The 27154-nt window shown below is 40.4% G+C and overlaps 2 protein-coding genes across 3 annotated transcripts in view; both read right to left on the bottom strand.

The window, feature by feature from the left end:
* Positions 1-1204: 1204 nt before the first annotated feature.
* Positions 1205-3177, bottom strand: hcrt (hypocretin (orexin) neuropeptide precursor). The gene is made up of 2 exons (XM_004552291.3): positions 2475-3177; positions 1205-1735 (listed from the first exon to the last, which is right to left on the bottom strand). Exons 1-2 carry the CDS (start codon positions 2805-2807, stop codon positions 1370-1372), a joined length of 699 nt encoding a protein of 232 aa, XP_004552348.2. The 5' UTR covers positions 2808-3177; the 3' UTR covers positions 1205-1369.
* Positions 3178-3498: 321 nt separating this feature from the next.
* The window catches only part of plcl5 (phospholipase C like 5), a 70137-nt gene continuing 46481 nt past the window's right edge, over positions 3499-27154 (bottom strand). For both annotated transcript variants that reach the window (XM_004552290.3, XM_076883352.1), the window contains exons 3-6: positions 22597-22800; positions 18795-18870; positions 8184-8293; positions 3499-5223 (exon numbers count right to left, since the gene is read on the bottom strand). In XM_004552290.3, the coding sequence (XP_004552347.2) occupies positions 4759-5223; positions 8184-8293; positions 18795-18870; positions 22597-22800 (855 nt within the window). In that variant the 3' untranslated portion in view covers positions 3499-4758. The remainder of the gene's footprint in view (positions 5224-8183; positions 8294-18794; positions 18871-22596; positions 22801-27154) is intronic.

Below are 27154 nucleotides of genomic sequence, written 5' to 3'. Positions count from 1 at the left end.
AGGTACAGCTGGATCCCGCGTTAATAACACAGAAAGGGAGGTGTGTGTGCACGTTTTGTTTGCTGTGGAAGAAAGCAACTGATTATCTTCTTTGGCATCTCTGGAAAGATTCTGTGTTTTTATCAGCCCTTCTTTTGACACATGAGGGTAGAGGTCAAGTTGAATAAAGCACAGCATCAAGCGATTCACGCTTTTGCTCAGTGTAATAACAGTCAATTTGCTGCTAGGCTTTTTGTTGGTGTGCTGGAAGAATCTAACAGGCTGCTGTCTGTATCACCACCTCGATTTCACATTTTCTTTACTCCCCATGCATCAACAAACACCCACGCAGATAGTTGCTGTAGAAGATGCAGTAAAAACCTATACACACAAACTGACCTCGAAATAGCAGATTTCACTGGTTCTTTATGTTTCATCGTCACTTATTAGCATTTCCTCTCGACTCCATATGGTTGCATAAAGCTGTTGTGCACACAAATCCACTATATTAGTTACGCATATATATTCATACCCATGAAAATTTCTATTTTTAATCACAAACAGTTTTGTTTTTGTTTGTTTTAACCAGAGGTACTTTCTGTTGGACAGATTTGAGATTTATATGCATCTGTGTCAGTTTGGCAGATATAAAAAAATTCTTTAAAAAGCCACCAGCCGGACTGAGTTTGAGTCAGGTGCCTGGCAATGATTGCGAGCATTACAGGGAGGCATGTGTCTGTTCCAGTATTTCAAATCGGCAGACTACCTTGGAAGTCTATGCCTTTAATACCTGGTAAGGAAGCAGTTAAAAAAACAGTTTGTGCTTTATGTTTTATTCTCCCCATACTACACTTAGATGAAGCAAAATTAAATTTAAGAAACCTGAAGCACCCTACATGCACTGGTGGCTGGTTACTATTTACCTTGGGTGTGGCTGATGGATTGTGCTTATAGACTAACACGAAGGTTGTTTTTATTTTTTGGCTGGATTCAGGCATTCATCAGTGATTTTCACGTGGATAAATCTTGATTATCTATTTTAAATCTCTGGGTGTCTTCCACAGTCTGCTTTTTATCCCATAGTCCTCCCATCACCCAAGAAATGATCATTACTGTATGTGATGTCTATCAAATGCTTAACTTATTCCAGAAAATAAAATTGAGTGTTTGTCACCTTTGTATATAGTCATGAAAGTTAACAGTTGATCAGCTTTGATTCTTTTTTATTAGATCACAGACCCTTTTACATATATGTACAATATAGAACATTTTTCCTAAAATTTGGAGATCACATTCAAATTCACATTATTTCTGAGGAAAAAAAAAAATATACATTTGGTGGAAGATGTGACTTTTTTCATCTAAACAGCATCCCTGGTTTTACTCAGTTTCAAACAGGCAGGGGTGTCATAATGGTCGTTCCAGATTGAGCCATCCAGTCCATGTACTGCTCCCCAGCTCTCTCTCTGGTTCTCTTCCCCATTGTCAGAATCCCTGCTGCTTGGTTCCTGGAGCCTTGTAGGAGCTGTTGGAGTCGGCTCTGAAAGCGATACTCGTCCTCTTTTCGTTTGCCCAGAGTGAGGATCCCAGCGGCCGCATCATCCGTGAGGGCTCCACCCGGTCCCTTGTTGCCTGAGCGACACAGCAACACATAAAGGCGGCAGGGACGAGACGGTTCTCTGCAGCACTCAGGCTCGCTGTGAGCGTCACAGGCCAGCTGAGACAGTAGCAGCAGCAAGACCAATACCATGGCTTTCTGGTCAGATTAAAAATATGATTTTTAGGATTAAAGAGGTATGATTAAATAACAGAAAATGCATGAAGTGCATGTAAATGTGAATTAATATGAAATTGAATGGACAAATTCCAATGCATAATAAATATAAATCACTGAATTTATAATAAAATAATACTGAAATCTATTATAAACAATGATAATAAGCCTAAAGCACTAGTCAGTCAGTATCAACATGCCCATGCAACATGTTGGTAAGCTTAAATTTTAACCAACATTGCATTACGTACAATACAAACAGCCCCCATTTAATGATAAAGTTTATAAGCCTGAACATATATGTATATAGCCAGGCATAATTAGTTATTTCTCCTATATCATAGGGAAATTATTTCTATTCTTCTATTTATTTTTATTCCCTCACTCCAGGGTTACAGAAGAGAAGATGCTGTATAATAAATGTACATATGTATTTATCATAGGAGCTTGGTGACATGATAAAACCACATTCAGTAGGAAATGGTCAGTTAAATATTTATAGGAAAATGCATTAAATGTATTCCTCCACTACACTTGAGAATTGAATAACTGATACCAAATATCCCAAATTGTTTTTCAGTAGGCTGCTTATACCCTTAGCAGCACAAAAGGATGCTAATGTAGAAAAAGCAATTAAAAAGAACAAACAAAACAAATCAGCAAAGTAAAACCATGACAAATGCTCAACAAACAAACAAAAAAAATGAAGCTGTCTTCTTACCTTGTTATTCATTTCCATCCCAGCAGCTTGTTGGAACTTGGTGGGGAACCACAACATCTGCTCTGTTGTCTGAAGGGAAGTCATCTGGTCCCAGGGGTAGAATGAGTGTCTTTTATATTGTCCTGTGCCATCCATCCCATCAGTCCTCTGGACGTCATTTAGACCAGTGACAAACGTAGCACAAAACCACTGATTCTCTCTTTTTTTTGGGTCTTTGCTCATTTGAAGTTTGCTGTAAAGCTTTCTGCCATTAATTAGCGGCCTATCCCAGGTCATCTCCAAGACGCCTGAGTGGACCTTTGATGCACTGCAGGTATGTTTTTGTGGCTGCATGCTAAAGGTTTATTAAGACATACCATTACAATGACTGGTGAGGGGCTGAAGTCTATTAGCAAATATATATATATATATTTTTTTTAAAAACGGCTGCCCTTTCTCTGCTCTAATGACAAGTTCATTCAAAGTCTATGCTAATGAGGATGCATGGACTTTACTCTCTCATAGTGAAAGCACTTCACAAGAAAAGACCTAGAAAAAGACTTCCGGTAGGGTGTCAGGCATGTCAGACACATCTGTGCACAAATGATCTGCTTTACAAATCGGGGAAAATTTGCAGTAAAAATAACAAGATAACAACTCTTAAAAGTTGTTTTTATCCTCACAACCATTTACTTAATGTTTGTTGCCATCTTATGGACAACAGGAAGCAGTGCTATCTCATTCATGATAAACTAAATGGCTTAAATCTATTTTAGTAATAAGTCAATCATTTAAGATCGATTGAGAATTGACTATGCATTACAGTGCACTTTTGTAAAGCTATATTGATTGTTGCTTTCAAATGGCTAGGTCTCTTTAAAAAATAAAAGCAGTGGCACCGTGTGTGAACCCTGCACAGTAAAAACCTTATATCAGTTTATCAGTTTAAAAATCGAAATAAAATTGCAAAGAACATCCATTTATCCCAGTTCATATCGCTACTTGAATGATTATTAAATAGTAATGAACAAGAGGAGACAGGAGAAACAATGAAGCCAGTTTTAATGGGCCACTTAAGAGATCTCTTACAGAATCCACACTCACTTTGAAGTGAAACACGTCAGGTTACTGTTTGACTGTTGTGTTGTGGTGCTAACCCCCAAACCTTTCATTCCAATCCCACATGCACTGGTTGGCTTGATCTGCACCACAGAACAACAGGTGTCAAATCACTGTGTATGTGGAAGTAATGTTAAAAAATACTTAGGATATCAATAAAACTAACAACAGTTATAATAATATCAATCATGAATGTCTCAGAATTATTATAGCAATATATGTTCCCTTCTTACACTTTGCATACATTTTACATCTATAGTCACTTTATTCTTATAGACAGCAGTATCATGTTCCTGATGATCTTTGACCTCTAACGGGAGGGGTCAAATATTCCAGTTGTGACTGACTGGTGAACTCCGCCACTTAAGGACGTGCTCCATCCTAGGGACCAGGACATCAATTCACATAACATCATATACATAGCCCCTAGGAAGGAGACAAAAAGATTGTGTGAGGAGTGTATAAGAATGCCGGAGAACTTAAACCCTAAGAGAATTGACACTAGAGATCTGAGGGGCCTGATGAAGACTGACACCAGCAATAATACATCAGGGTGATTTTGTTTTCTATTTTAGCACTACAGCTGCTTATTTTGTGCTGAAATGGCCATTTGTGACCCCTACAGACTAGTAGAGCTGCTCTACTTTGTGCCACTAAAATTAAAATGGCCTCCTCTTCATCATCAGAATAAGTGAGGGTTTCCTGTATGTCTTAGTTGTGGGAGGGAAAGTGTGAATGTGAAGAAATAAACACTCGAAGACATGCCAAGGTGTCTCTGAAAATAAAAAGGCAAATTTGTGGCATTAAATGCCAAAGTGAGGTAAAGCCTGTACCCACAGAGCTAGAGTACATCGTGGAGGGGCTTGAAAATAGCAGTGCCCAGAGAGAGACAGGGGTATGTAACTCACTGATGTTTTCAGCTGTTATCCTTCTGTTTTTCACTTCTAGCTGAAGTGTAGTATCTCGCTTCTCTTTCATATCTCTGGCCAACTCAAATCACCTCTCAAACTTGCGTCTCGCTTCTAACACGACGAGGCTTCCTCCTCCTCATCATCTCTTTCAACTTCTCAGCAACTTCCTCCATCTCTCTTTCTTTACTGACCTCTTGCTTTCTTTCTACACCTTTCTGCTTCTCTATCTCACTGTCTCTCTTTGGGACGGATTCTCTGTGGGCACAGGCAGTGGGTCAGCAGGATCCCGCAGGACTGTCACTGACAGTCTCTTTTTCTTTCTCGGGGATGGTGTCGAGAGGTACTGCTGCCCCCTGCTGCTGGTTTTGGAATTGAAACTGGTGCTGGGGTAGCGGTGGCGGTTGAGGGTAGGCAGGTGGTTTTGGAACAGGTGGGGCCAGAGGAGGAGCCGATAGCTGGGGATGCAGCTGGGGATATTGCTGGGGATTCGGGTGCAGATAAGCCTGAGGTGCGGTCTGAGACTGGAGCTGATTTTGGGGTTGGCACAGCAGTGGAGGCGCTGGGTGGGTCTTGGCCTGAGGCTGCTGCTGTGTCTGCTGCGGCTGGTGGTGAGGATGGTGCTGAAGCTGTGGGGAAGCTGCTCCATTTTTACTGAGGCCACAGGACTGAGCTGCACAGTGGATCTGACGCAGAGTGTCCAGTGCCTCACTCTTTGCGTGCTTTAGCAGGTCAGCCTGGCCCTAAGATTTAGACACAGAAGAAGAAGCAGAAAGAAACATTTGTTAATATCACTCAACTATATAAAATTTAAATGCATTCAAACAGCATTCCCTAAAGGCTACTTATACTAAGTCTATTTTAAATAACACCATCAATGCAATTTTCTTTTATCCCTCTTATTTTTTGTTTTTTTTAGAAAATAGATTTTAATCTCTAAATGACCATCATCTGCATGACTTTTTAGTGAGAAGAAAGTAAAGGTGCTTATATTATTGCTTATTGTTAATGTATTACTCAAAAAGATGCAGAAGGGGGCAGTATGAAGCCAATGAACAAAGGGCTTTGGTTTCTTGCCAGCCCTTTGTACTGTTCCTCTCAGCTTGTAAGTACTGCTGGCATATGGTGGCAATGTTATACTACATTTCTGCTCTTTATTTGAACACCCCAGAGATGAAACCCTGCCATATGTGGAGGAAGTGGTCAGGGCAGGCATCCTGCGCTACGGCACTGTCAAGTCAATCTGGGCCACTGCCATGGCTGCCTCCCTCCCTTAAGCTAGCTGTCTCTGCCATGTGGAAATGTGGTGGAGTTTTCTCCACAGGCAGTTATTTCTGTGTGTAAGAGGTGCTTATATTATTAGAACTGTCCAAAGGAGATGAAAAAAAAGGGAGAAAGACCACACGCTTCGACAAACTCCCTCCACTTGAACAATCTAATTCTTGACTCTTCCCCTCAGGGTTTACTCTCGCCAGATTCCTCCAGCATGTCCACTTCAACATCTGCTCACAAGAAAGTTGAAAGCAATTTTCCTTTTATCTGCATATTTTACCTCCCTCGCACTGAACTTCGGTCTGTCTGACGTGCTGCGACAGCTTGCTGGGCTAACCTCCTTGTGAAGAGATACAGTCTGACCTGTTGTGGACCAGACTAAAATATAAACGGCGAAAGGGATAAAGTTCTTAGTGCCACAAGACAGGTACAGCGGTATGACATACTGGGGTAAGACTAAAGGTGATGCTCTGCAGACGATGGCCTGCGATCTACCCGTTGGTGATGTTAATACACTGCAAGTGGCATTTTAGCTCAACCAATACAGCATGCAAACCCGGAGTATGAGCATGTCATATGTTTGGAATAAAAAAAGGAGGGGAAAAAAAAGAAATTATGTAAGTCATGACTCACCAGGCATAAAATAAGATGGCAAGAAGCTTATCCTGTGCTGTCTGAGTCAAATAACGGCTACACTTGTCTTTGCATGCATTCACCCCTACAGCTGGCCTAACGTTGTCCGCAGGAGGCTAAGCTGATGTAAGGACAGCTACTAAATCCCACAACTATATCCTCATTAAATTCTAGACCCGTGTCCTTTTTGTTTATCAGAAACGGACCACTCCTCTGAGAGAAATCGAGTAGTCGATAACTTGCCTCTAGGTATTATTTTACATTTATAGACATTCACGGGGAGTTAGAAGAGACAGCAGAGTATAAGCATCATTGGGACATATAGATTGAGTCAGTTCTTATATTAAAACAAGACATCTACCAGAATTTGATTTAATCACATATAAAAGGGTTCGAGTTACATTGGCTTACCACAGAAAACACTGAGGAGGCCAAAATCTGAGTGAATTTAAGAGGAGGTTATTTAATTATATGTAACTGCCCAAGAAAACAGATTATAACACTAGAAAGTACAAAACGTGAACGATTTGGGAGACACGTCTTTTTTCAAACCCTGTTATTCTTCTAAAAAGGACAGCAATATGGCTGACATTTGCTTCAAAGGATCTCTTTCTCTCTCTTTGATTTTTCTTTTCTCTTGACTAACTGGAACAATAAGTGGCAGAAATGGGCAAATACCCTCATTCACCGTGACAGCCCCGAACTGACAGAAACTGTCAAAGTAAGGTTGGAGAGGGAGCTAGAGACGAACACTGACAAACATATAGGACATGGCTCTTCCCTCGGCTTTCCTCCCAGCATCCCACACTTCCAACTAACAACCAGCGAGTACTTCCTGGCCTGCTGAGAATCTGGAGAGGCTGACAGGTGAAATAATAACTGGGTACGGCTGCCAGCCTTGGCAAACAAGCACCAAGCTCTCACCAAATGTTCACTATGAGACGCAGATTACAACTGAAGAATGGGAAGAGGACAAGACGGAGTTATGTGGGTGCCACCTTGTTATTGAAAGGGTGGCTCATCACAGGAGAACAGACGAAAAGGGGGGGGGGAGACGACGATCGGAAAAATAAGGTGTGTGAATGTGGTTAGTACTGAGATAGATTCTGGACAGCTGGTCTACCTAAACAGCAAGGGCATAAATTGCACCATAGATGGGTGGAGGACATCATTTTAACCCTAGCAGCAATGCAACCCCCTTTTTGTTGTTTTCCATCTGGCAAGACTGGCATGAAAAGGAGAAGACATCTATCTATCCTAATGCTCAAGCCACTCTGTCTGTACTTAGCATGTGGCGTTATTTTAGCGTTGCTATTACCGGCAGCAGTCGTAGAGGAAATGAGATGAGAGCATTGAGCAGCCTTATCTCCTGTGTCAAGGGGCAGGCAAAGACAAGAATGCATCATCATCAAGGCATGTCTAGGGGATCCAGTGTCTCCTTATGAGGAATAACAGAGCAGCATATGTGTGTCTACAAACAAGCGCGAACAATCCTATCATGTCTTGTCAAGATAGTTACACGACCAAATAAATAAAATGGTACTTGGACTCAACAGTAATTAATTAAGAGGTTTAGGGATTAGAGAAGAGGGAAATACAATTAGCCCAGTGAGCTTTCTTAAGACATTATGTTATTTAATCTCAGCAACATGGTCTCAGATTGCTTGTCCAGTTGGGTACAGTCCCCATAGTAATCTCAAATGCACATTAATCAGTTTTAATAGTTGTACTTTATACAAATGGGGGGTTTAGATTAATCATTAGGCTTGTTGCTGTGTTGTAGGAGGGGTTCACTAACCTTCAGCACAGTGATGTTCCAAGCGTAGCTCTCCATAGCCTTCTGCAGTTTACGTCCTTTCAGACCCTCCTTTGCTCCAATGCGATGCAGGTCCTCGTGGAAGTCCAAACCTGGACAAAGACACAGGCAGGCGTGCCATGTAAATAAAAGCAAATCATATTAAAGCCAAAAAAATACCATGCAAAAAACACTTTTAGGCATATTTTTAGTAGAAGAAATTTCTTAATAGAGTAAATATCCTCATGCATGCAGACCAAGGAAAATAACTACATTTTGCAATTTTGCAAAAAACACCATGAAACAAAATATGCCTGCTGAGAAGTTTTAGGTAAAGTGTCTTGCAGTGTACAAAACTGCCATAAATGCATTAATGCATATTAGTCCAGATCTGTTATGCATATAACTTCACAGACATTATAAAATGCAATGACATACTGTAATATAACCATCTTTTAGTACATTTTATAGTTTGTTCTTCTACCCACAACCAAATTGGAGCGTTACAGTTGGATTTTAGCATGCAATGTGTTGGGTTGCTATGGCTGTCTAAACAGAGGTCATATGAAGCAGGCTAAACTCTAATTAATCTATCAGTGCTTCCTGCTTCATTTAGCCCAGGCAGACCGTAACTAATCCCCTGGGCTTTAAGAGCAAACTCCTCCTAAACCTAAGGCTCAGCCTGCTTGTCAGTCTGTCCCTGACAACTGACCTTATGGTTCTCCAGCTTCAATTTACTGCAAAAACAATGATGAAACATAATACACTACAATTCACAAAAAGCCCGTCACCTCAAGGCATTCCTTCTTTAGTCTTTGAACATTTCCAGGTGGCAGGTACTGCAAGAAACCTCTTTTCAGGAACATTCTTTAGTTGAACTGGTGGAGAGTAAGAGACTTACTGTACTGTCAGCAAGTATCAGAGCCGTATAATATCCACTGTTTTGTTAGGGTTTTTTTGTTTTGTTTTAATATTCAAAAAACACCCAAAATTTGTGCTAGGAAAGTATGAGATGTCGTCTTGGTTTTGTAATGTAGCTACTAGGGGTGCAACGATACACAAAATTCACGGTTCGGTTCGATACTTTGGTGTCACGGTTCGATATTTTTTCGATACAAAAAAAATGTTCATGCATTTTTAATTTGTCATTTATTAAAATTATAAATATATATTTTAACTCAAAAGTACAGTTTTTAAATTTAACCCTAACCCTTGTGCGCGTTTTTTATTTTGACAGCGAATGCGCACCTGCGGACCACTTATGTGCAGCCCTGGTTATATAGCTCGTCATATTGCAGCCACAGAAATTATTTTGTCCATGAAACCATAAAGCTGCACTTTCTTTTTGCCTTATAGTCTGATTTGTCATAACTTCTCCGTTTTGTGGTAAGCTTTTATTTGGCTGTCACTTCTTCACCCTGACCTGTCTTATTTGGCTCAGCAGAACTGAAATGCTTTTACACACGCACTCACATAAGCTCAGCGATTCTCTGCACGATCAACCTCTCACATGTTTAAGCTGCGGGAGATTTCACTTGTCATGTTTGCATAGTAAGCTAACATTAATAAGACGATGTCAGAGGAATTGGTGCACAAATTATCATCACTCACAGATCAGTGCTGTCGCTCTCTATACACAGTTCGCACGATTGCAAAGTGAAAGCAAAAAAACAAGCGCAAATTCAAACGCGACTTCAATATGTCACATATTGACAGTGGCTCACCGATGCCAATGACATAATTACCCAGCTACATTTCTGAAAGAATGCAAAAGCATTGACATATATTTTTCCTACAATAGCCCGACGGGCAGGGAAGAGATAGATTTTGGTAGCCCGACTGAAAAAATCGCTAGCTCCGGGACGTCGGGCTAGCGATATTGCAAGCCCTGTATCTGATTGAGGAATCACTCATCTTTGGAAAAGAGAGTTTATTACAGAGAAATGTCTCTTTCCAAAATAAAAGCTATACTATCCGCTTCTTCTGGGCTATATTCTCAGCAGCATAAGGAGAATCATGTGCTAACAGCTGTCTAAATGACTCGGCTAAAGTTAGTAGCATGCTTGTTGTTTTTGTCTTTGCACTAGGATGATGTCGGTGTAAATGTGCAGTCATATTCGTTGTGTTCCCACTAGTGCTTTCAGGTTAATCTCGTTGAAATGACCTTAACGCCACAACACGGCAAATCTCCGTTAACGAGCTACCGCCGATCGCTCCGTGCATGGGGCTAGACGGCCAACAAGTTAACGAGCTAACTGCGCTAACACACTAGTTCACACCAATGTAATTGAGCATTGCATGGCACATCCAACATACTGTTTTACTTTAGTCCATGACTCGCTTACCTTCAGGGTCATACGTCACATGAAAACCAAAATAATTCCAAACGCCAGATCTGAATGAGGGTCAATTTGCCTGTTGCAAGGAGAGCTTAACTTCTGTCTCGCTAGCTTGCCCTGTGCTCTTCCTTCTGACTATGCTGTCTGTGTGGAGCGCTCAGTGGATCTGCGCTCGACAGTGCAGCCTAGGCAGAGTAGTCGAACACAGATTCACTGAGCGCTCCACACAGACAGCATCGTCAGAAGGAAAATTGATAAAATAAATTACAAATGTTGTATTGTTCGATACATATGCGTACCAAACCGAAAGCACTGTATCGAACGGTTCAATATCGATACGAATATCGTTGCACCCCTAGTAGCTACATTGTTCCCCATTTGACAAACTGTTTGTGTTGTCATGTTCAGAGTGCATCCTTGAAGCACAGAAACATGCAAAGGGATATAGAGGCCTCTCATTTTGGAAAACACAGTTAAGTAGTTAAGTAAGAAGAAAAATGAGACTATGTTGACTTTATGAAGTCAAGATAAAAAATAAATAAATAGAATAAAAACAAAATTACCAGTTTTCAGGGCAAACCAGGGTGAACCATACCAAAAATAACTAATGTGCTATCATTTCCAAACACTGGTGATGTACAACCAATGCAGAATATCTGTTTCAGAGCCTGAAAGTTCTGCTAACAGGGATTAGGACTGATTTGATCTCGTAATCTGTTGTAGTTAATGGGCTCAGAGAAGAGCCAAGGAAGTTTGTGTTCACAGGACACAAGAAATTAGGATGGCAGGGAGCAGAGTAAGTCATGAATTTAGCAAATTAGCTAGAGGACGCAATACAGCTCTTGAAGCATTTAATTTGGCATTATGAAGCTTTCCCTTCCCCTAACAGCCTCGATGTTGCTGTTCCTTAGTGTCACTTAAACTATGTGAAATTTGAGCTAATAAAAATGTGGCCCTGTAGCACACTCTGAAGAGATTGAATTTTACGTTGAGAGAACGAGACAGGGAGAGTCGGGTCCTAAGGAGGACTTAGGGAATAATATATCTCTTCTGAGTAGCCAAACAAATGCAAACATATCACACACACACACACCTCGGTAGAGTAAAAGCAGAGAGGGTTTTTGCCTTTGTAATGAGTACTGCAGCAGCACCTCTTCTGCTTCAAAAACATACAGTGGCTTCAGGCAGAGAGACAGAAAGGTAAGTAAATAATAAAATCAAACAGAACCTTCAAACAGGATCTGATGAAAAGAAATAATGAATAAAAAGATAGGAAATGCTCTGAGTGGGGAATGCATGACAGTCAGCTCAGTGTTTCATTAATTTATCTCTATTCATACACACTGCAAAGCCCAAACACAATGCCATGAAGCAGAACGTGGGATATTCCAGCTGCTGATGAGCTGGGAGAAAAACTGGTTAAATCCAAGGAAGATAAATTGAGGGAGAGTTCTTTATCTTTTCTATTGGCAATAAAATACACAGTGCTGACTAAAATAGTGGTTCATCATAGCGAAAACCTTTGCAAGAAAGAGAACATCAATAAATACACATGGTAGGGCTGGCAGAGAGGCAGCGGATCTTTAACTCATACAGTAAGCTTGCACCTGTTCCTGGACCTGCCTTAATATGGCATGATGCATGACTATATTCAAGACAGATGCCTGAACACCTCGCTACCAGACGTGGAATACATAGAGGTGCCGAGAAGTACAGCTGGTGCCCCCTTTTCAAGAAGGGGGGCAGGAGGGTGTGCTCTAACTTCACTCCTCAGCCTCCATTTCTCAGAGTCCCTGGGTTCTGAGTTTTCTATAAATTACTGTTCTATTGGTTTTGAGAATCACTTGTTCTGAGTTTTTGCATTTCCCGGTTGCTTTGCAATGATTTTATCTGGCTTCATTTTCACTTCTAGTTCTGTTCATGGTTATACTTTGGTTTATATTTAAATCCTTGAGTTCTTGCCTCCCTTGTGTTTCCGTGTCTTGTTTAGTCTTTGTGTTTTGCTACTTCCCATTTTTATTGTGGTAGTCTTTTGTCTTTTGTGCTTGGTGTTTAGTTTTACTTCCTTTTGAGTTATTATGTTATGTTATCCTCAGCTGTGTTGTCACGTGCTACTTCTCCCTCATTAACTTGTGAGTATATGTTGTCTCTGTCTCTCCTTGTCCTTTGTCATATTGTCCCTCACTGCTGTGTGTTCCCTTGCTCCATGGTTTCTGGTTTTTGGAATTCCTGGCTTTTTTCTGCATACATTTTTGGCTTTTGTTTACTCTTTGCCTGACAGCATTAAAGCAGATTTTTGGAGTTATTCCCATTTCCCCAGAGTCCTGCATGAGGCTCCACCCTTGCTCCCACACGGCCAATCCATGACACCCGGGGAAGGTCTATGCCAGGTTACCAGAGAGGAGAGTTCATCTGTTAGTTGAACCTTGGATCCAGGAAGAACAATGCATTCAAGTTTGCTCAACGAGTCTACATAGTTTTTGGGAATTTGGAGAAAGTACTCGACTGCATTTCTCAAAGTATAATGTGAGGCATGCTTCAGGACTGCTTCAGCTTCAGCCCATTTGGTTTCTGTCCAACTGCATTGAGAGCTTGATTCGCTCTGAGGCAACAAGTCAGACTCATTCCCTGTGAGTACTGAGTTCACTGGGCTGCCCTTTGGCACCAATTCTGTTAAAATCTTTTATGAACAGAATTTCTAGACACAGCTAAGGGGTAGATGATGTCAGTATTGGTGGTCTCCCAATCTTTCCTCTTCATTTTGCAGATGTGGTTCTGTTAGCTTTACTGAGTCATGACCTCCAGCTTGCACCGGGGAGTGTGAGAAATGAGAATCAGCACCTTTGATTTTAAGTCGGAGTATTTCAGGGTCTTCTTAATGAGTGAGGGGAGAGCAGAAAAGGAGATTGACAGACATACTCTTGCAACATCTGCAGCAATGCAGATGCTGTACTGGTATGTTGTGGTGAAGAGAGAGCAAAGCGGGAAAGCGAAGCTGTTGATTTACTGGTCCACCTACGCTCACCTATGGCCACAGGCTGTGGGTAGTGAACGAAATAATGAGATCGTGGATATAAGTGACAGAAATGACTTTCCTCTGAATGCCTGGATGTGTGGGCTCAGCCTTAGAGACAGGATAAGGTGCTCAGCTTATCTCTCATTGGGGAGGGGCTCAGAGTGTGTTCTCCTGGGCGCTTCTTAGGTCAGGTGTTTTGGGCATGTCCCAATGGGATGAAGGCCGGGGGGAAACCCACAACATGCTGGAGACATTATATCTCTCAGGTGGCTTAGGAACACTTTGGTGTCCCGAAAGAAGGGTTAAAGGATGTGGCCAAGAAGAGGGAGGTCTAGGCATCTCTGCTTAGAATCTTTCTCCTACGACCAGGATGTGTGTATTTAAGTATTTATATCATCTGATCACCAAGTATATCACCTTCATACAAAGGTACAGTCATGCCACATTTGCATCTGAAAATGAATGCTCTGTTCTTTGCGATGTGAGTAAATCGGTGCACTGACGAACTAGTACACCACGACACATACACATCTAAATGAATTCTGAATACAACAAAGCTTATGCATTACATTTTTAAGAAACACTGCTGGAACAAATCTTTAAATAAGCTGGTGAAGCAGAGGCTAGTGGGGAGAATGACTGGAAACCCACACACAGATTAGATATGCATGCAGACAAATAAGCCAGTGTACACAATGTGCACAAAAACACAGTGGTAGCATCTGGAGGTGCCAGAGTGTGCATCCCAGCTGTTTTCCTGGTCCCACATTATGTGTGTGATAGTGAGCCATCAATAGTGCCCAAGGGGAATTATCTAACACCTCTCCATCCTCATCAACACGTCAGCTTCACTGCCCAAATTGAACTGATTAGCTGCAATAATAACTGGGAAAAACTGTGCACAGGAAGGAAGGAGGCGGTGCTGGTGAGACTTAAAAACCACAGCAACCCCAAACTATCCATTTTTAACTTCCTACTCTTAAAATGAGCAATGTGCCAGTGGGCAGGTTAGGATGTAAGAGGATAGTTTGAGCCTATCATTCAGATCGTGGCCATTGGTGTGATTATGGCTTTGTCACAACAGCATTTAGCTGATGAGCAGAGAACAATTTTAATGTCTAGGGCAAAAGTGTCAGGTTCAATCACAGGTCCTAAAATCAATGAGTGCATGTGCTTACATGAAGCGAACATACTCACGGATCCTACTCCACATTCTCTTTTGGATACTGACAGCCTGTCGTCCATTAGCACCTTTTCTGCTTCTCACACAGCCATTATAACAAAATTATAACTTCGACTTCTGGATTGATCGTGAGGACAAAACCTTCTATTCCGTGCAAATCCATCATTTCACGCTTCACATGCCTCTCACTGACTCTCTATGTTCAGGCTGATGCTACTGTCATTGTCAATATGTACATAATCATATGGTTGATGAAATGGCTTCTGAAGGATGCATTCAGTACTTGTCAATCTATCAAGATAGGTAAATTCATGCTTTCCAAGCCATCAGAATGATGCCGAGTTTTGGTGGGGGAGTCGAGTCAAACCCAGTGCAATGCATGGCGTTTTTTTTCTCCAGGGGTAAGAAATCATTTTAATGAGCTGAGACACAGGTTAAGAACATGATAAAAACAAGGGGAAAGTCTATTTAGGGACAGTGACACTGTAGCATTACTGCAGAAAGTCTGTCTAGAATTTTATTTGTCCACCAACATATATTCTGTCATTTTAGAGAAGTTTCACAACAAGCAGCTCAGTATGTTTTGCTTTGTGTTATTTTCATATTTATGTTAAACTAAACATCTGAACACTTAAAGATGAAGCAGCATCTTTTATATGTTACAGTAAAATAATCCACAATAACCTTAGAGTATATTGAATTTTAAGTGCTCCAACAGGGAACTAAAAGCCTGCGGTCAGGTTTGTGATCACTGATCATTAGTCATTAGTCTGGTTAGTAGTATAAAGAAATAAAAAGTCCAAATTAGCATGTGATTAAGCAGGTGACCTTTGTGCATGAAGCAAAATGTTGGGGTTTGTTTCCATGTTCATCTGCTGGTAGAGGGTTAGACAAGAGAAGTAAGATTTGCATCTGCTGTTCTGCCAACAGCAGATTTTAAATTTAAGGAACCACCTGGACCACCAATACTGCTTATGCATCTGTACATATACATACACTCAGTGTCCCCTTTATTAGAAGTGCCTGTTCAACTGCTCATTAATGCAAATATCCAATAAGTCAATTACATGACACAACTCTATGCATTAAGTCAGACAGACATTGTACAACAGCTTGCTGAAGTTTACGCAGGTGAGTTAAGTGACTTTGAAAGTGGGTTGTTGGTGCCTGACAGACTAGTTTTAGTTATTTCAGAAACCTGGATCTACTAGGATTTTCCACATAACCATCCATGAGCTTTACAAGGAACGGTCCAAAAGAATCCAGTATCCAACTTTTCTAGACCATAATGCTTGCTGATGCTAGAGGTCAGAGGAGAATAGCCAGACTGCTTTGAGCTCATAGCAAGGCAACAGATGGGCTACAGCAGCAGAAAACCACATCAGGTGCCACTTTTGTCAGCTAAGAACAGGAAATTGAGGCTATAAGTCACACAGGCTCATCAAAACTGGACAACAGGAAACTGGAAAAAAAACGTTGCCTGGTCCGATGAGTCTCTAATACCGCCGTGACATTCCAATGGTAGGGTCAGAATCTGGCACAAACAACTTGAAAGCAAAGATCCTGCGTTGTATTGACAGTTCAGGCTGGTGGTGTCATAGTGTGTCCTCAAGAATGTTCTAACACAAATACAAATGTGTATTTTTGTTCTTTATACCAAATGTGATTACATGTGTTGCTGCACAGGGAGCAACCTTACAATATTAAGCCAATTATTATGGCATTGCAGCAAGTGAAGCTGCAAAAACTAAACAAGTATGGTATCAAATACTGGTGTTAGGTTCACTCTGCTCTGTTTATTCTAAGCTGAAATGACTTAATAAAGGCTAACTTGCCTTTATATTCACTTAAGTCAACAAGATTAGATTTAAAGCTTATAATTCCCATTTTCCAATTTTCATTTTAGGCAATAGGTAACTTTATCCATAAAAAGCCAAGTAAGTTAAATTTTCTAAACTCTGTTGGGGAAAGTGTTTGTTTTGCTGCCTGCTGTAATGTTATACTGTGTCACTGAAAACGATTGCTCTTTGGCCAACGTGTTTTTATTTTTCTGCCTCATTTACTGCCATCAAAGCTACAAGGCCTGAAAGTATGGATACGCATACACACGGAGGAGATGTATATTTGAGAACTGCATGGTTTGGACGAAGGCTTGTGTGTGAGTGCTTGGGGCAGAGGGAATTAGAGTGAGTAATAGGAAAAATGCTGTGTTTGGCATGCAGCTGAGGCCCCTCAAGGCTGCTGCTCCTACCTTTGGTGTCCTTGTATGTTTCTTTTAACTTACATTTAGAAAAACTTTAATATTTGCATTTCATTTGCATTGGAAGGCTTTTGATGAGCCCCTTTGAATGTTATTTCAGTTATGTCAGAGAAGCATACATTTAATCTACAAAACAGAACACGGTTCATTTATTACTGTTCTGTTTAAAACATTTTCATGTGTCTGCAGCAGCACACAAAGCTGAAACCTCTGATTTTTAGCGGACACTGATGTGATTGAGGCTGTGGCGTGGCTGTGTGTGAGGCTTAAGCTTTGCTTAACTCTCCTGTCATCGCCTTTGAAGATGCTTCTAGCTCTGCACTGGGGAACCTTGGAGCAGGAGGGCATCTCTATGATTGAAGCTCCAGGGTTTAGCCTACTTCACTGTGTAACTGCGCTGCACAAATATCAGCTTGGCTTGCTGTGGTCAGGGGTGTTAAGCATATGTCTGCCTCTGAGTGACACCGGGGAGTAAAGCAGGCTTAAAGTGGACTTAACAGCCTCAAGATATTGGGTTGACATGAGCCAATTAGCCAACCCCAGTTTTCACACATAAAATGTAAAATAAAATACACATTTTCAAGTTCACACCAGGTCTATAACGGAGCCAAATCTGCAGGTTCATTAGTTTATTATTCATGTTCATTAGTTTCAATCATGTCTTTCGGTTTCCTGTAGCCATAAAATGTCTTAACATGAAAAATGAAGATGTCACTATTCAAACTGAGCTCTTTTTCGAGGAGCTCTTCAGCAGAGGCACTGCTGCATAGCAAAGCAGCAAGGCAAATGAGGAAGAATTAGCGCTGAATTTAAAAGAGGCTCGAGAAGACAAGCCACAGGATTTCTTGATTTTAAGCCATTTCTCCCTTAATGATCTTATTATGGCCAATTTTATCCTCTCTCCTAAAACACTGGACCTCTTGCATCAAGCAGCCCTTTTAAAAGACTGCACTGATAAAATGCTTTGTTAATTCAGTCCTTTCTCACCATTTCCATCCCTCCCCCTCTTTGTCAAACCTTTTCATTTCTCTCCTCCTCTCAAAGGATGTTTATGCTCTCTGTCCTCTTTCTCCTGCAGCCCTTTGTCTGTGTGGCTGGATGATTGTTTTCACCTGCCCACTGACATGATTACTACTCTGCTGACTCACTGATGATGGCCTGCTCTATTGACAGCAGCCACGGCTGTTGATGTTGATGCAGATGCTGTAGGAGTAGACACACAATGCTCATTCTGCTGGGCAGGGGGACATGACACACAATGTGTTTAAAAGGGCGCGGATGCACATTCGTAAATCACATGATTCATTTGGGATTAAAGCAGAGAAGCTGAAAACATCCATCCCTCCTTAAATAAACACAGGCAGTTTTCTTGTGGATCTTATTTGTCTTAAACAAATTAATGAAATGTGCCAGTAAGAGAGGTAATTTAAATCATTTCTCATAAATTTTGTCCTTGAATTATGAGTCATTTTCATCACAGTAGCAGAGAGATTGCAGTTTCCTGCTTTGCTTCATAGAAACACTTATTTTTTTAAGTGTCATAAGAAGAAAGATTTTGAATGCAGGAAGGAACAGGACAATATCACACATTTTTAACAGCCAACGGGAAGGATAAATATCAACTTGACTCAAGTTTCCAGTTATAAATATAAATTTTGTCATGGAATGTTGCTGCTAACACCCCGTTTATCTGAACCTCTTTTTTTAAAATCCTTATTTACACATTCATATCTTCTTTCTTTTAATTTGTTTAGATATTTAATGAAAAGGCATAACGGTCAGCATTTTTCAACAGTGACTAAACAGTGGTACATACCTGCTCGTTGTGCTTGTGTGAGCTTGGAGTAGACCACATCAGCTGACTCGATCAGTGTTTTGCTGGTTTGGATCAGCTACAATAAAAAGAAGACATGGAGTTAATTTGTAGAACACCTTAATTCCCTACCAGGGCCTCCCAGTATAGAAAAGAAATCAACCTCACCATTAAAAGCAATGACAGAGTGAATAAACTCGATCATCTAAACCTTGGATTATTTGCATTCATGTGGATATTACCACCCTCGACTCCTAAGGCAAAGGCAATCTCCAACACAACATGACACCCCCGCCCCCCTCCGAGACAGGACAATGTTCCTTGGATCAGTGCAAGGAACATGAAAAAGAGCTCAAGGAATTCATTCAGCTTCGACATTCTTCAGATCCGAATCCAATCGAGCATCAGAGGGATGTGCCAGAACAAGCCCAATCCACGGAGCGCAACCCCAAGCGGCACCCTCCAGGTCTGAAAAAATGAAACCACACTGGAAGAACCCCCAAAAACTGCAGTTCTTCGAAATGCCACTTGAAGGTGGTTCTAAAAGTGAATCAGTCCTTATAAGACACACATTAAAATTTACAGCAGAAAGAAGCAGGTAGGCGTCGGATAGCTAGCAAGCTGTTTGCTAGTCACCTCAGTTAAAGTAATTCACTGTGTTGCTGGCTTTGTCCACATTGGACATATGGAGTTATCTGACAAAGAATAAAAACCAAAACTGTCTTTTAAACAATAACTTAATGAAATACACAATTATAATCCATCGAATTCTTCCCAGTCAAAATTGACCGTTCAGTTTTAACAGCTCTTAAATTAGCATAACAAACATTTTTCACCACCAAATTCAGTTCAGTGGGCCATTTAGGGGGTCAAGGGCCAATGGGTGGGGGTGGGGGGGGGGGTGGGGGGTCGAGTGGATTCCCATTCATTTCCTATGGCGCTCACTTTTGATCGGGAACACCACAGATGTAACTAGGTTGATAAAAAACACTCAAAATTCAATGAAAGAGGTGCTCATCACTTTCATACATTCAAGTGCATAGTGTGGAGGATATCATAAGGCCTTGAGGCAATCAGATGTAAAACACAATATTTATGAGTGTTTTAAGTTGTAAAGTTGTAAGTTGTAAAGATTTGAGTCGAACACGACAGGAAGCTTTTAATGATAGAGCTATGATACTGATAAGTCTGTTAAATTACAAAGTCAGCATTTTTGCCAGCTTTCTTTCCAGTCTTCAAAGCAGACACTTTCAGCACTACATTATATTTACTCTATAGTGTTTTTACTCTCACACACGCTCACACTGCACTGTATTATGTGTTTAAAAGCTGCATATTTTTCTGTGGTATAGTTTTATCTTCCTTTGTAAAATCAGCTGCTCTACTTCTGATATACTCCTTCATGTCTGTGATTGATCAGATGCTGCCAACACTGCTCTTTTCATGTGAACGAGCAGGGGGGAAATCTTGGGTTAACTTAACGAGTTGATAACCAGCTTTGAGTGACTGCTTATCCCAATTGCCAGTATTAGGGTAAGTGAATCCAGATAATGGAAAGATAGTCTGGGTATGCTTCGTAATACAGGGCTCTAAGCAACAGGATGGACTGCCAACATTACAGTGCCTGTCATCCCCTGAGGTAGCTTATGCCAGAGCTATTTTGGCAGGTTAGTGGTTTTAATGTTGTGGTCAATCAATGAATATAAAGATGAGAACAAATAAAAATGCTAAGAGGTAAACACTTCAAAAAAAAATTAGAGTTGTCTTTCCTGCCACATTGTTTTTGTTCATTTATAACAGATTTGATCCCCTCAGTCAGGGCTCAGTTTGAAGTATTTGGAATGAGCTCTTAATTGCTACGTTTACAGAGACAATAACAATTCAGCCTAACCCAATTAAGGCAACAAAGCTGCCATGTAAATGTCTGATTAGATTAATTCTGGTCAGATCATAATCAGAAAATTCTTTCGAATTAATTGGGCATATAAACAACACGGCTGAGATTTCTTTTGTCTTTTATGCAATTATATAAATAAGTTGGGTAAAATTCACGTGACGAATGTACTTGCAAGCAACGTGTTTGGTATGTCAGCAGTTAATGAGTCTTAAAACAGACATTATTTCCTAATTATCTAACAAAACATGCTTTAGACAGGTCTCTCTGTTAGTATCAGTATTATTAATGGAAAAGTTATACTCTCAGCCGTAGACATCATACCACAGTGCTGATGAGGAGCAGCTGGACTATCGCTACAGCACAGAGGAGGAGGCTAATGAAGTTTCACACTCATGTGGGAGACAGGAAGTGGACTCTTAAAGTGTGTGTGTGTGTGTGTCATGCACATGCCTCTTCTTGTTTTGATCTTTTCAAGAAAAGTAGTTTAAATGCAGAAATTATGAAAAGGGAAGCCATTTGGGACAAAAATGTCATAATGGGTATGGGTTAAGATGACAATAGAAATATAAAAAATGTTCATGTATAATATGTCATCAATCTATATTTCTAAATGAAAAATCTTCACTAAACCCCACAGACTGGAGTTAGTACTGTTAATTTCATGGCCATTTACAAAAGTGAAAAAAATATGCAGCATATCTCTAAGCTGCATTACATTCTGGTCTTGTAAGTAGCTCACACCTCTAACATAACGCAATTAACAGAACAATTACTAGTGCTAGAAAAAACACTGGGAAATAAATCGGGGGAGGTGACGGGATTTGTCACGAGAGAGAGAAAGAGAGAGAATAATGAACATCAAACAGACACTTGCACGTGTATGATTTTGCCATTTTTTTTCTAAAACAGAAACATGAGAGTTGGGACTTGTTTTTTGGCTTCTTCCCCAAAAGCCTTTTTGTAAGTAGACTGGAGAGTTGGTTTGATAGGACCAAGCCTTCTGCTGTGAAGCCAAAGCAGACTGTACTGTACGTGGAGCTGTGCCCTGTGCTCCTACTGATGTGTGCGTGCATCTGTAGGTGTCAACAGCAGGAGCGCTGTTGACCTGAGCAGTGTGCATGCTACAACCTTTTCCTCACTACTCGTTCACTTCATCAGCTCCCACTAAGTCTCACAAGAGAGGAGGGCAGGACAAACAGCGGGTGATGACTAATTACAGGCAGCGTCCTCCAACCCCCTTTCTGAGCACAGCCAATGTCGAGTGGGTGAAAAATATGGTTTTCTTGCAAGAGAGGAGGCAAGACAGAGAAGGACGTGTGAAATAATACAATGAGTAACTGAAGCTATATAATCTGGCTGGTCATTGAGCTGGTTTGAGCAATGTTTAGAAGCCATGTAAAACTCAACCAGCTGTGTTAACACCTGAAATGTTAAGCAATCAGGCAATAAGGCAGGGAACAAGTTTACTCTCTGCTTTGCCTTTTTTTCTAGTTTACCTTTGTAAGCAGAGCATGTATGAAAATCTGCACGGGACAAGAAATGCAAATCACATCATCCCAGCACAGACTTTGTTGTTACACTTGAAGGCTTTATGCTTTGAGATCTCATCGTTTCCCCAAATCGATATTTACTTGGATGCTGCACGATAAAGGACAGGTGTTACTGTCTGTCCTCACACACGCAGCGCGAAATGTAATCAAGTGTCTGAATGTTTGTGTGAACTGAATTTTAATAACTGAAATTAAAAGGAAAACACAAAAGTACTTCCAGTGCAAAATTCAGAACCATTCACATAACATTTACGCACATCTGTATTATTAACGCATTTGTTTGCCTGACAGTGTCAAAGGTGGTGGCATTCACTCTTTTCTGTGTGTGCTGGTTTTTTTTTGTTTGTTGTTGTTTTACCATGTCATAGGCGTTCAGTACTTTGCGCAGCAGCTCAGGCACAACACCCTGAGCTTCCATGGTGGGATAGGTCTCGCTCAGGTCCACAGTTACCCTCAGCGATCTCTCGCTGTTCATCAGCCATGTAGACACCGTCAGGATACACTGCTTCATGTTGGCTGCAGGGGTCAGACCACAGAGCTCCTTGAAGGACACCATTGCATTCTGGGAAGAAAGCACCCACATAAGAAAATAGGAATCTGGCTATAAACAGGTTCAAATGGTGGACATAAAAAAGACTGTGTGACACATTTGTGTGGGCATTGTTTAATATATAAGTGATAGTGCTTATACTTAACCAGTTCCTGGTTCATTAATTTCAAGATCCTCCATTAATTAAAAGGAGACGTTAATGTTAAAATGCAAATAAATCAATAAACATAAATATTCTATAAACAGCATTCTGTGCCCTTGTATGTCATTGGTCTCAGAATAGCTGCTACAATGTTTATCTCAACTGCCAATGTATCCAGCAAAGGAAGATTCCTGTTGATATATTGCACTTGGTGACTGATGAAATCATAGTTGTCCTAATAGAATACAACTACATTTTACAGATCAGTTTAAGTAAAGAGATTTAATAGAGTTAAATAGACTTATGAGTTTCCCGCCTGATCAGAAACAACATACTTCAGCACAGTGTTTTTCTTGATGACCACGATGACCCTAAAATTATTCCCACTTCCTATAATATCAGTCTGCTCAAAAATAAATCATCTAAAATCTCTATCTCAGCAAATCATGTTTGCATGCCTATCACTGACGACTGAGCGTGATCCAAACCTCAGTCGCCCTCTTGTCACAGATTCAAGAGGCCTTGAGCATGATACTGAATCTTAAAGTACTTCCATTGATCAGTATGTGTCACTGTAGTAAGTGCAATGCCATCGTCGACAAGGATTGTTTCAGCCAAATCTTTAAAAACCTTGGGTAATTTTGCCTTTTTTAGTGTCTTACAGGTACTTGCTTGTGCAGTTAACTAAAACAAAATACAGAATTCTGCACAGCTGTCAATAGCACTTTAAATAAAACTGAAATGTGTTTATAGTCATGGAATTTATTTGCAACCTAATACTGAATCTGCTTACTAATTCCTCAAAAAGAAACCACCTAACATAAACATTTAGTAAGCACATACTCTAATTTCTTCTTTTGCTAGCGTGGGAATTTAAGCAAGCAGACTTTATCCTTGAGAACGAGTGAGGTGAGAGAAGAGAAAAGGATGGAGAAAGGGAAGGAGTGTGAACAAACAGTCATGTTTGAAGCATGAGTAACTGAAAAAGCAAAAAAAAGGAGAGGCAGTTAATGAGAAACACTGAGAAAACAAAAAGGTATGAGAGGGTGTTAAAATTTAGTGACGAAAGAGAGAGTATGAGATAGCAAGAAAACAGTTTAGTGTTTGGAAATTCGTCCACACAGTGGAGGCTGCTGCTTGGGAAACCAGCTGTCTCCCTGGGCTAGGCCTGCAGAAAAATCCCCATACGTTAGAGGACATGCTGTCACTGGGAGGCCCAACTTTACAGTAGACAAAGAGGGTGGTCAGGGGACACAGGATCTGTATGCTGAGCACCATACACGGTTAACACCCCTTGGACCGCTGAGCACAGCTACAGAGAAACACAATGGTGGAAGTGGGACAGCTCTGGGGCTCTGGATTAAAAACCACTGTGTGATTATGCGTGTGCCTGAACGATCAGCATGTGTGGCTGCATGTGTTTATGTCTCAGTGTGGTCTGAGCTAAAGTTATTAACATTCATTATGTTTTGTATAATTCCTCGCATGTGTGCTTGGGACGACACGAGTAAATGTTTTTTGATAATTGTTGAGCAATAAAAGCCGCAGTCTTTCCAAGCCATGGTGTTACAAAACCCAATGAGAGGCTTGTGTTTTTAATTACTCCCTTCCCCACTTTGTTCCTCTTCCAGCATTTCCCAAATGGGAGCTCTGTGTCCAGTTAGGACCTTGCTTTTGTTTCAGTTTGCCCTTTTCTGTCTCTCTTTCTGCTTCTATCTCCGAATCTCTCTCTTCTCTCTTGCCCGCAGCACTAAGTGATGGTGAACGCGCCAATGGTGGCCCACATGATTTTCAGCAAATAAAAAGAAAATCCAGGCTGGCAGCAGTTCTCATCCATCAACACTTTGTAACATTCACGGGCAGCAGCACTCAGAAAAGGACTTTATTCAAGTCTCCCGCAGAAGTAATTAATCTGCTGCGTAGATGGATCCACATATTAAAAATGCAAACTTATTATAATAGCTCACTGGTCAATGTTCATGAATTCCCTTAGTCTTTTTAATATTCAAATGTACTTCTTGTTCCTTTGTTATTCAAAGCAGAACACCTGGAAGCTTTGCAGCTTAAGGATGAAGGAGTCTTAGAAGAGCTAAGTGAGGTGAAATAATGCTTTTTATTTGAAAGAATGAAAGCAATCAAATAATTCATTTTGCTTAATATATTAAAAAAATAAGCGTGTGTGCACACTGAGTACAACAGATATGTTTTTTTAAAGAGTGTCTAGTTGTCGCCTTGTGGGTATTTGGCCACAGATCCTTTCATTCAGCTGTCTCCAGATCCACAGAACCGCTCTCTCTGCAGCTGGTCTGTACAAGCCCTTCCCATATGTCCATTATTTTACATTTAAAAGGCAATATGCCTCATTCTAAAAACACCTTTATTTGTTCTCTTTAAAGCCTCCCTCATAACTTCACCTCTTTCATCTATTTCATCAACTTTTATCTCTTCGTTTCAAAAAGGCGTATTTACATTTCAAACCAGAGGAAAATGTGGTTTAATAAGAGGCGTCAACACGATCGCATCAGCTGAACACACGTTCACTTTCAACCACCAAGCATTTTTCATGAAGCCTTATAAATTAAAATTCTAAAGCCATTTGTTATGAGAGATGAATCATAGCTACAGAACAAAGTCTGTAGGGTCTTAACTGTGACACATGGCACGCCTGCAACGAAATACTTAATCTGCATTAGTAATTTTATTTGACTCTTACAAAAGTAAGAATATTTATTAGGTTGTCAGAGATTTATAAGACAGATTGGGCCATATTTCATGACTTATTAATAATTTCTGCTGACAGACATCAAAGTAAAGATTAAGAGGACCTTATGACAAACTCAAGGTTTTAGTTCATGCCAAAAAGAAAAACATGTGATTATGCCACATGTCAAAATGTTTTGTCAAGCTGGGGATTTTTTTATTTATTCGTTTATTTCAGTCAGTGGTGCTGACTAACTGCTTGTATTAATAGGTTTAACTACACAAAAAAAATTTGAACAAAGAAAATACCGTACGTTCCTATTATTCCTCTTCTGCATCACAGGATCGGTTTCACCCTAGAACACAAACGTATTTTCTCCCATGCTGATAGGTATAATGAAGCCCTTTTTCAGAACATGCCCATTTCCACAACAAAAAAATGCATGACTGCATGCCACGGGATCTCTAATCATCATTACATCTCTGCTAATTTAGTTCAGTCTGTCTTTTGTTTGCTTTACCATTAGACTGAGGTTGCTGCTATCTGAAGACAAACAGACCTCATGATCATGATACGTGAAAGCGATGTGCTGCATGCACCTCAAATTTAATTTCTACTTATAAAAAAACTCATCATCATTACATATTTGATCCAGTCAAGTTTGCCACTATAAAAATTCACCAGTTATACAGCAAGTGTATTGAAGAACTAACTTTTTACCCCTTAAAAGCCTACTAAGAGTATGCCTGGAGGCTCTTCTCTGAACTGAGCCGCTTCTGTCATATTTCAAGCTGGCTTATAGAACAAAATGACTGAGTTTCCATCAGATGTTAGTGAGGATGAGCTCTGCCTATCCTTGAAAAAAGTCCAGAAACTTATTCTGTTAACAAAGAAAATATCACTACTTTGTTCCATGTGCACAAGTGTGTAAAGTGATTTACAGTAATGTTTAAAACTAGACTTTGAGGAAAAGATTAAATCTCCCATTTCTCTCCAGTGATGGGCTCCTTTACACATATGATCAATAGGCAAGTAAGAAGAACAAAAAGGCACATATTTATTAATTTTAGTCTTTTCTTTCACTTAGAAATCTACTATTTAGTGGAAGATGGAACACTGCTGTTGGAGCTGTTTCAGCAGTGTACAAAAATGACCTCCTTCAAACACGACAAAACAAGAGGCTGCCGACGTAAACTAGCAACTTAAGAACACACACACACAACAACAACAAAAAAAAAAACCCTCTAGCCAGCTCTAGTTGAGTTATAATTTGTAGGCAGCACAAATGGCACAAGCATTTATACCACTCTGCAGTTGCCACACACCATATATTAATGACCACCAACAAAGACACTGAAAGGCCCGTGCTGGTGCTTGTCAGACAAATATACACAGTGCTTACAAATCTTCATTTGAGCTGAGAGGAGCATTAAAATACTGCACTAAGTGCCTAGCAACCCACTCGTCATCCTGGGGCAGTAATTGTCCCTCATTAATGATTACACTATTCATAAACTTTAGAA

This window comes from Maylandia zebra, linkage group LG4 (genome assembly GCF_041146795.1).
Source record: "Maylandia zebra isolate NMK-2024a linkage group LG4, Mzebra_GT3a, whole genome shotgun sequence".
In the NCBI taxonomy this organism is placed as follows: Eukaryota; Metazoa; Chordata; class Actinopteri; order Cichliformes; family Cichlidae; genus Maylandia; species Maylandia zebra.
The sequence above is the reverse complement of the archived record's forward strand: the minus strand, read 5'-3'. Positions and strand labels throughout refer to the sequence as shown.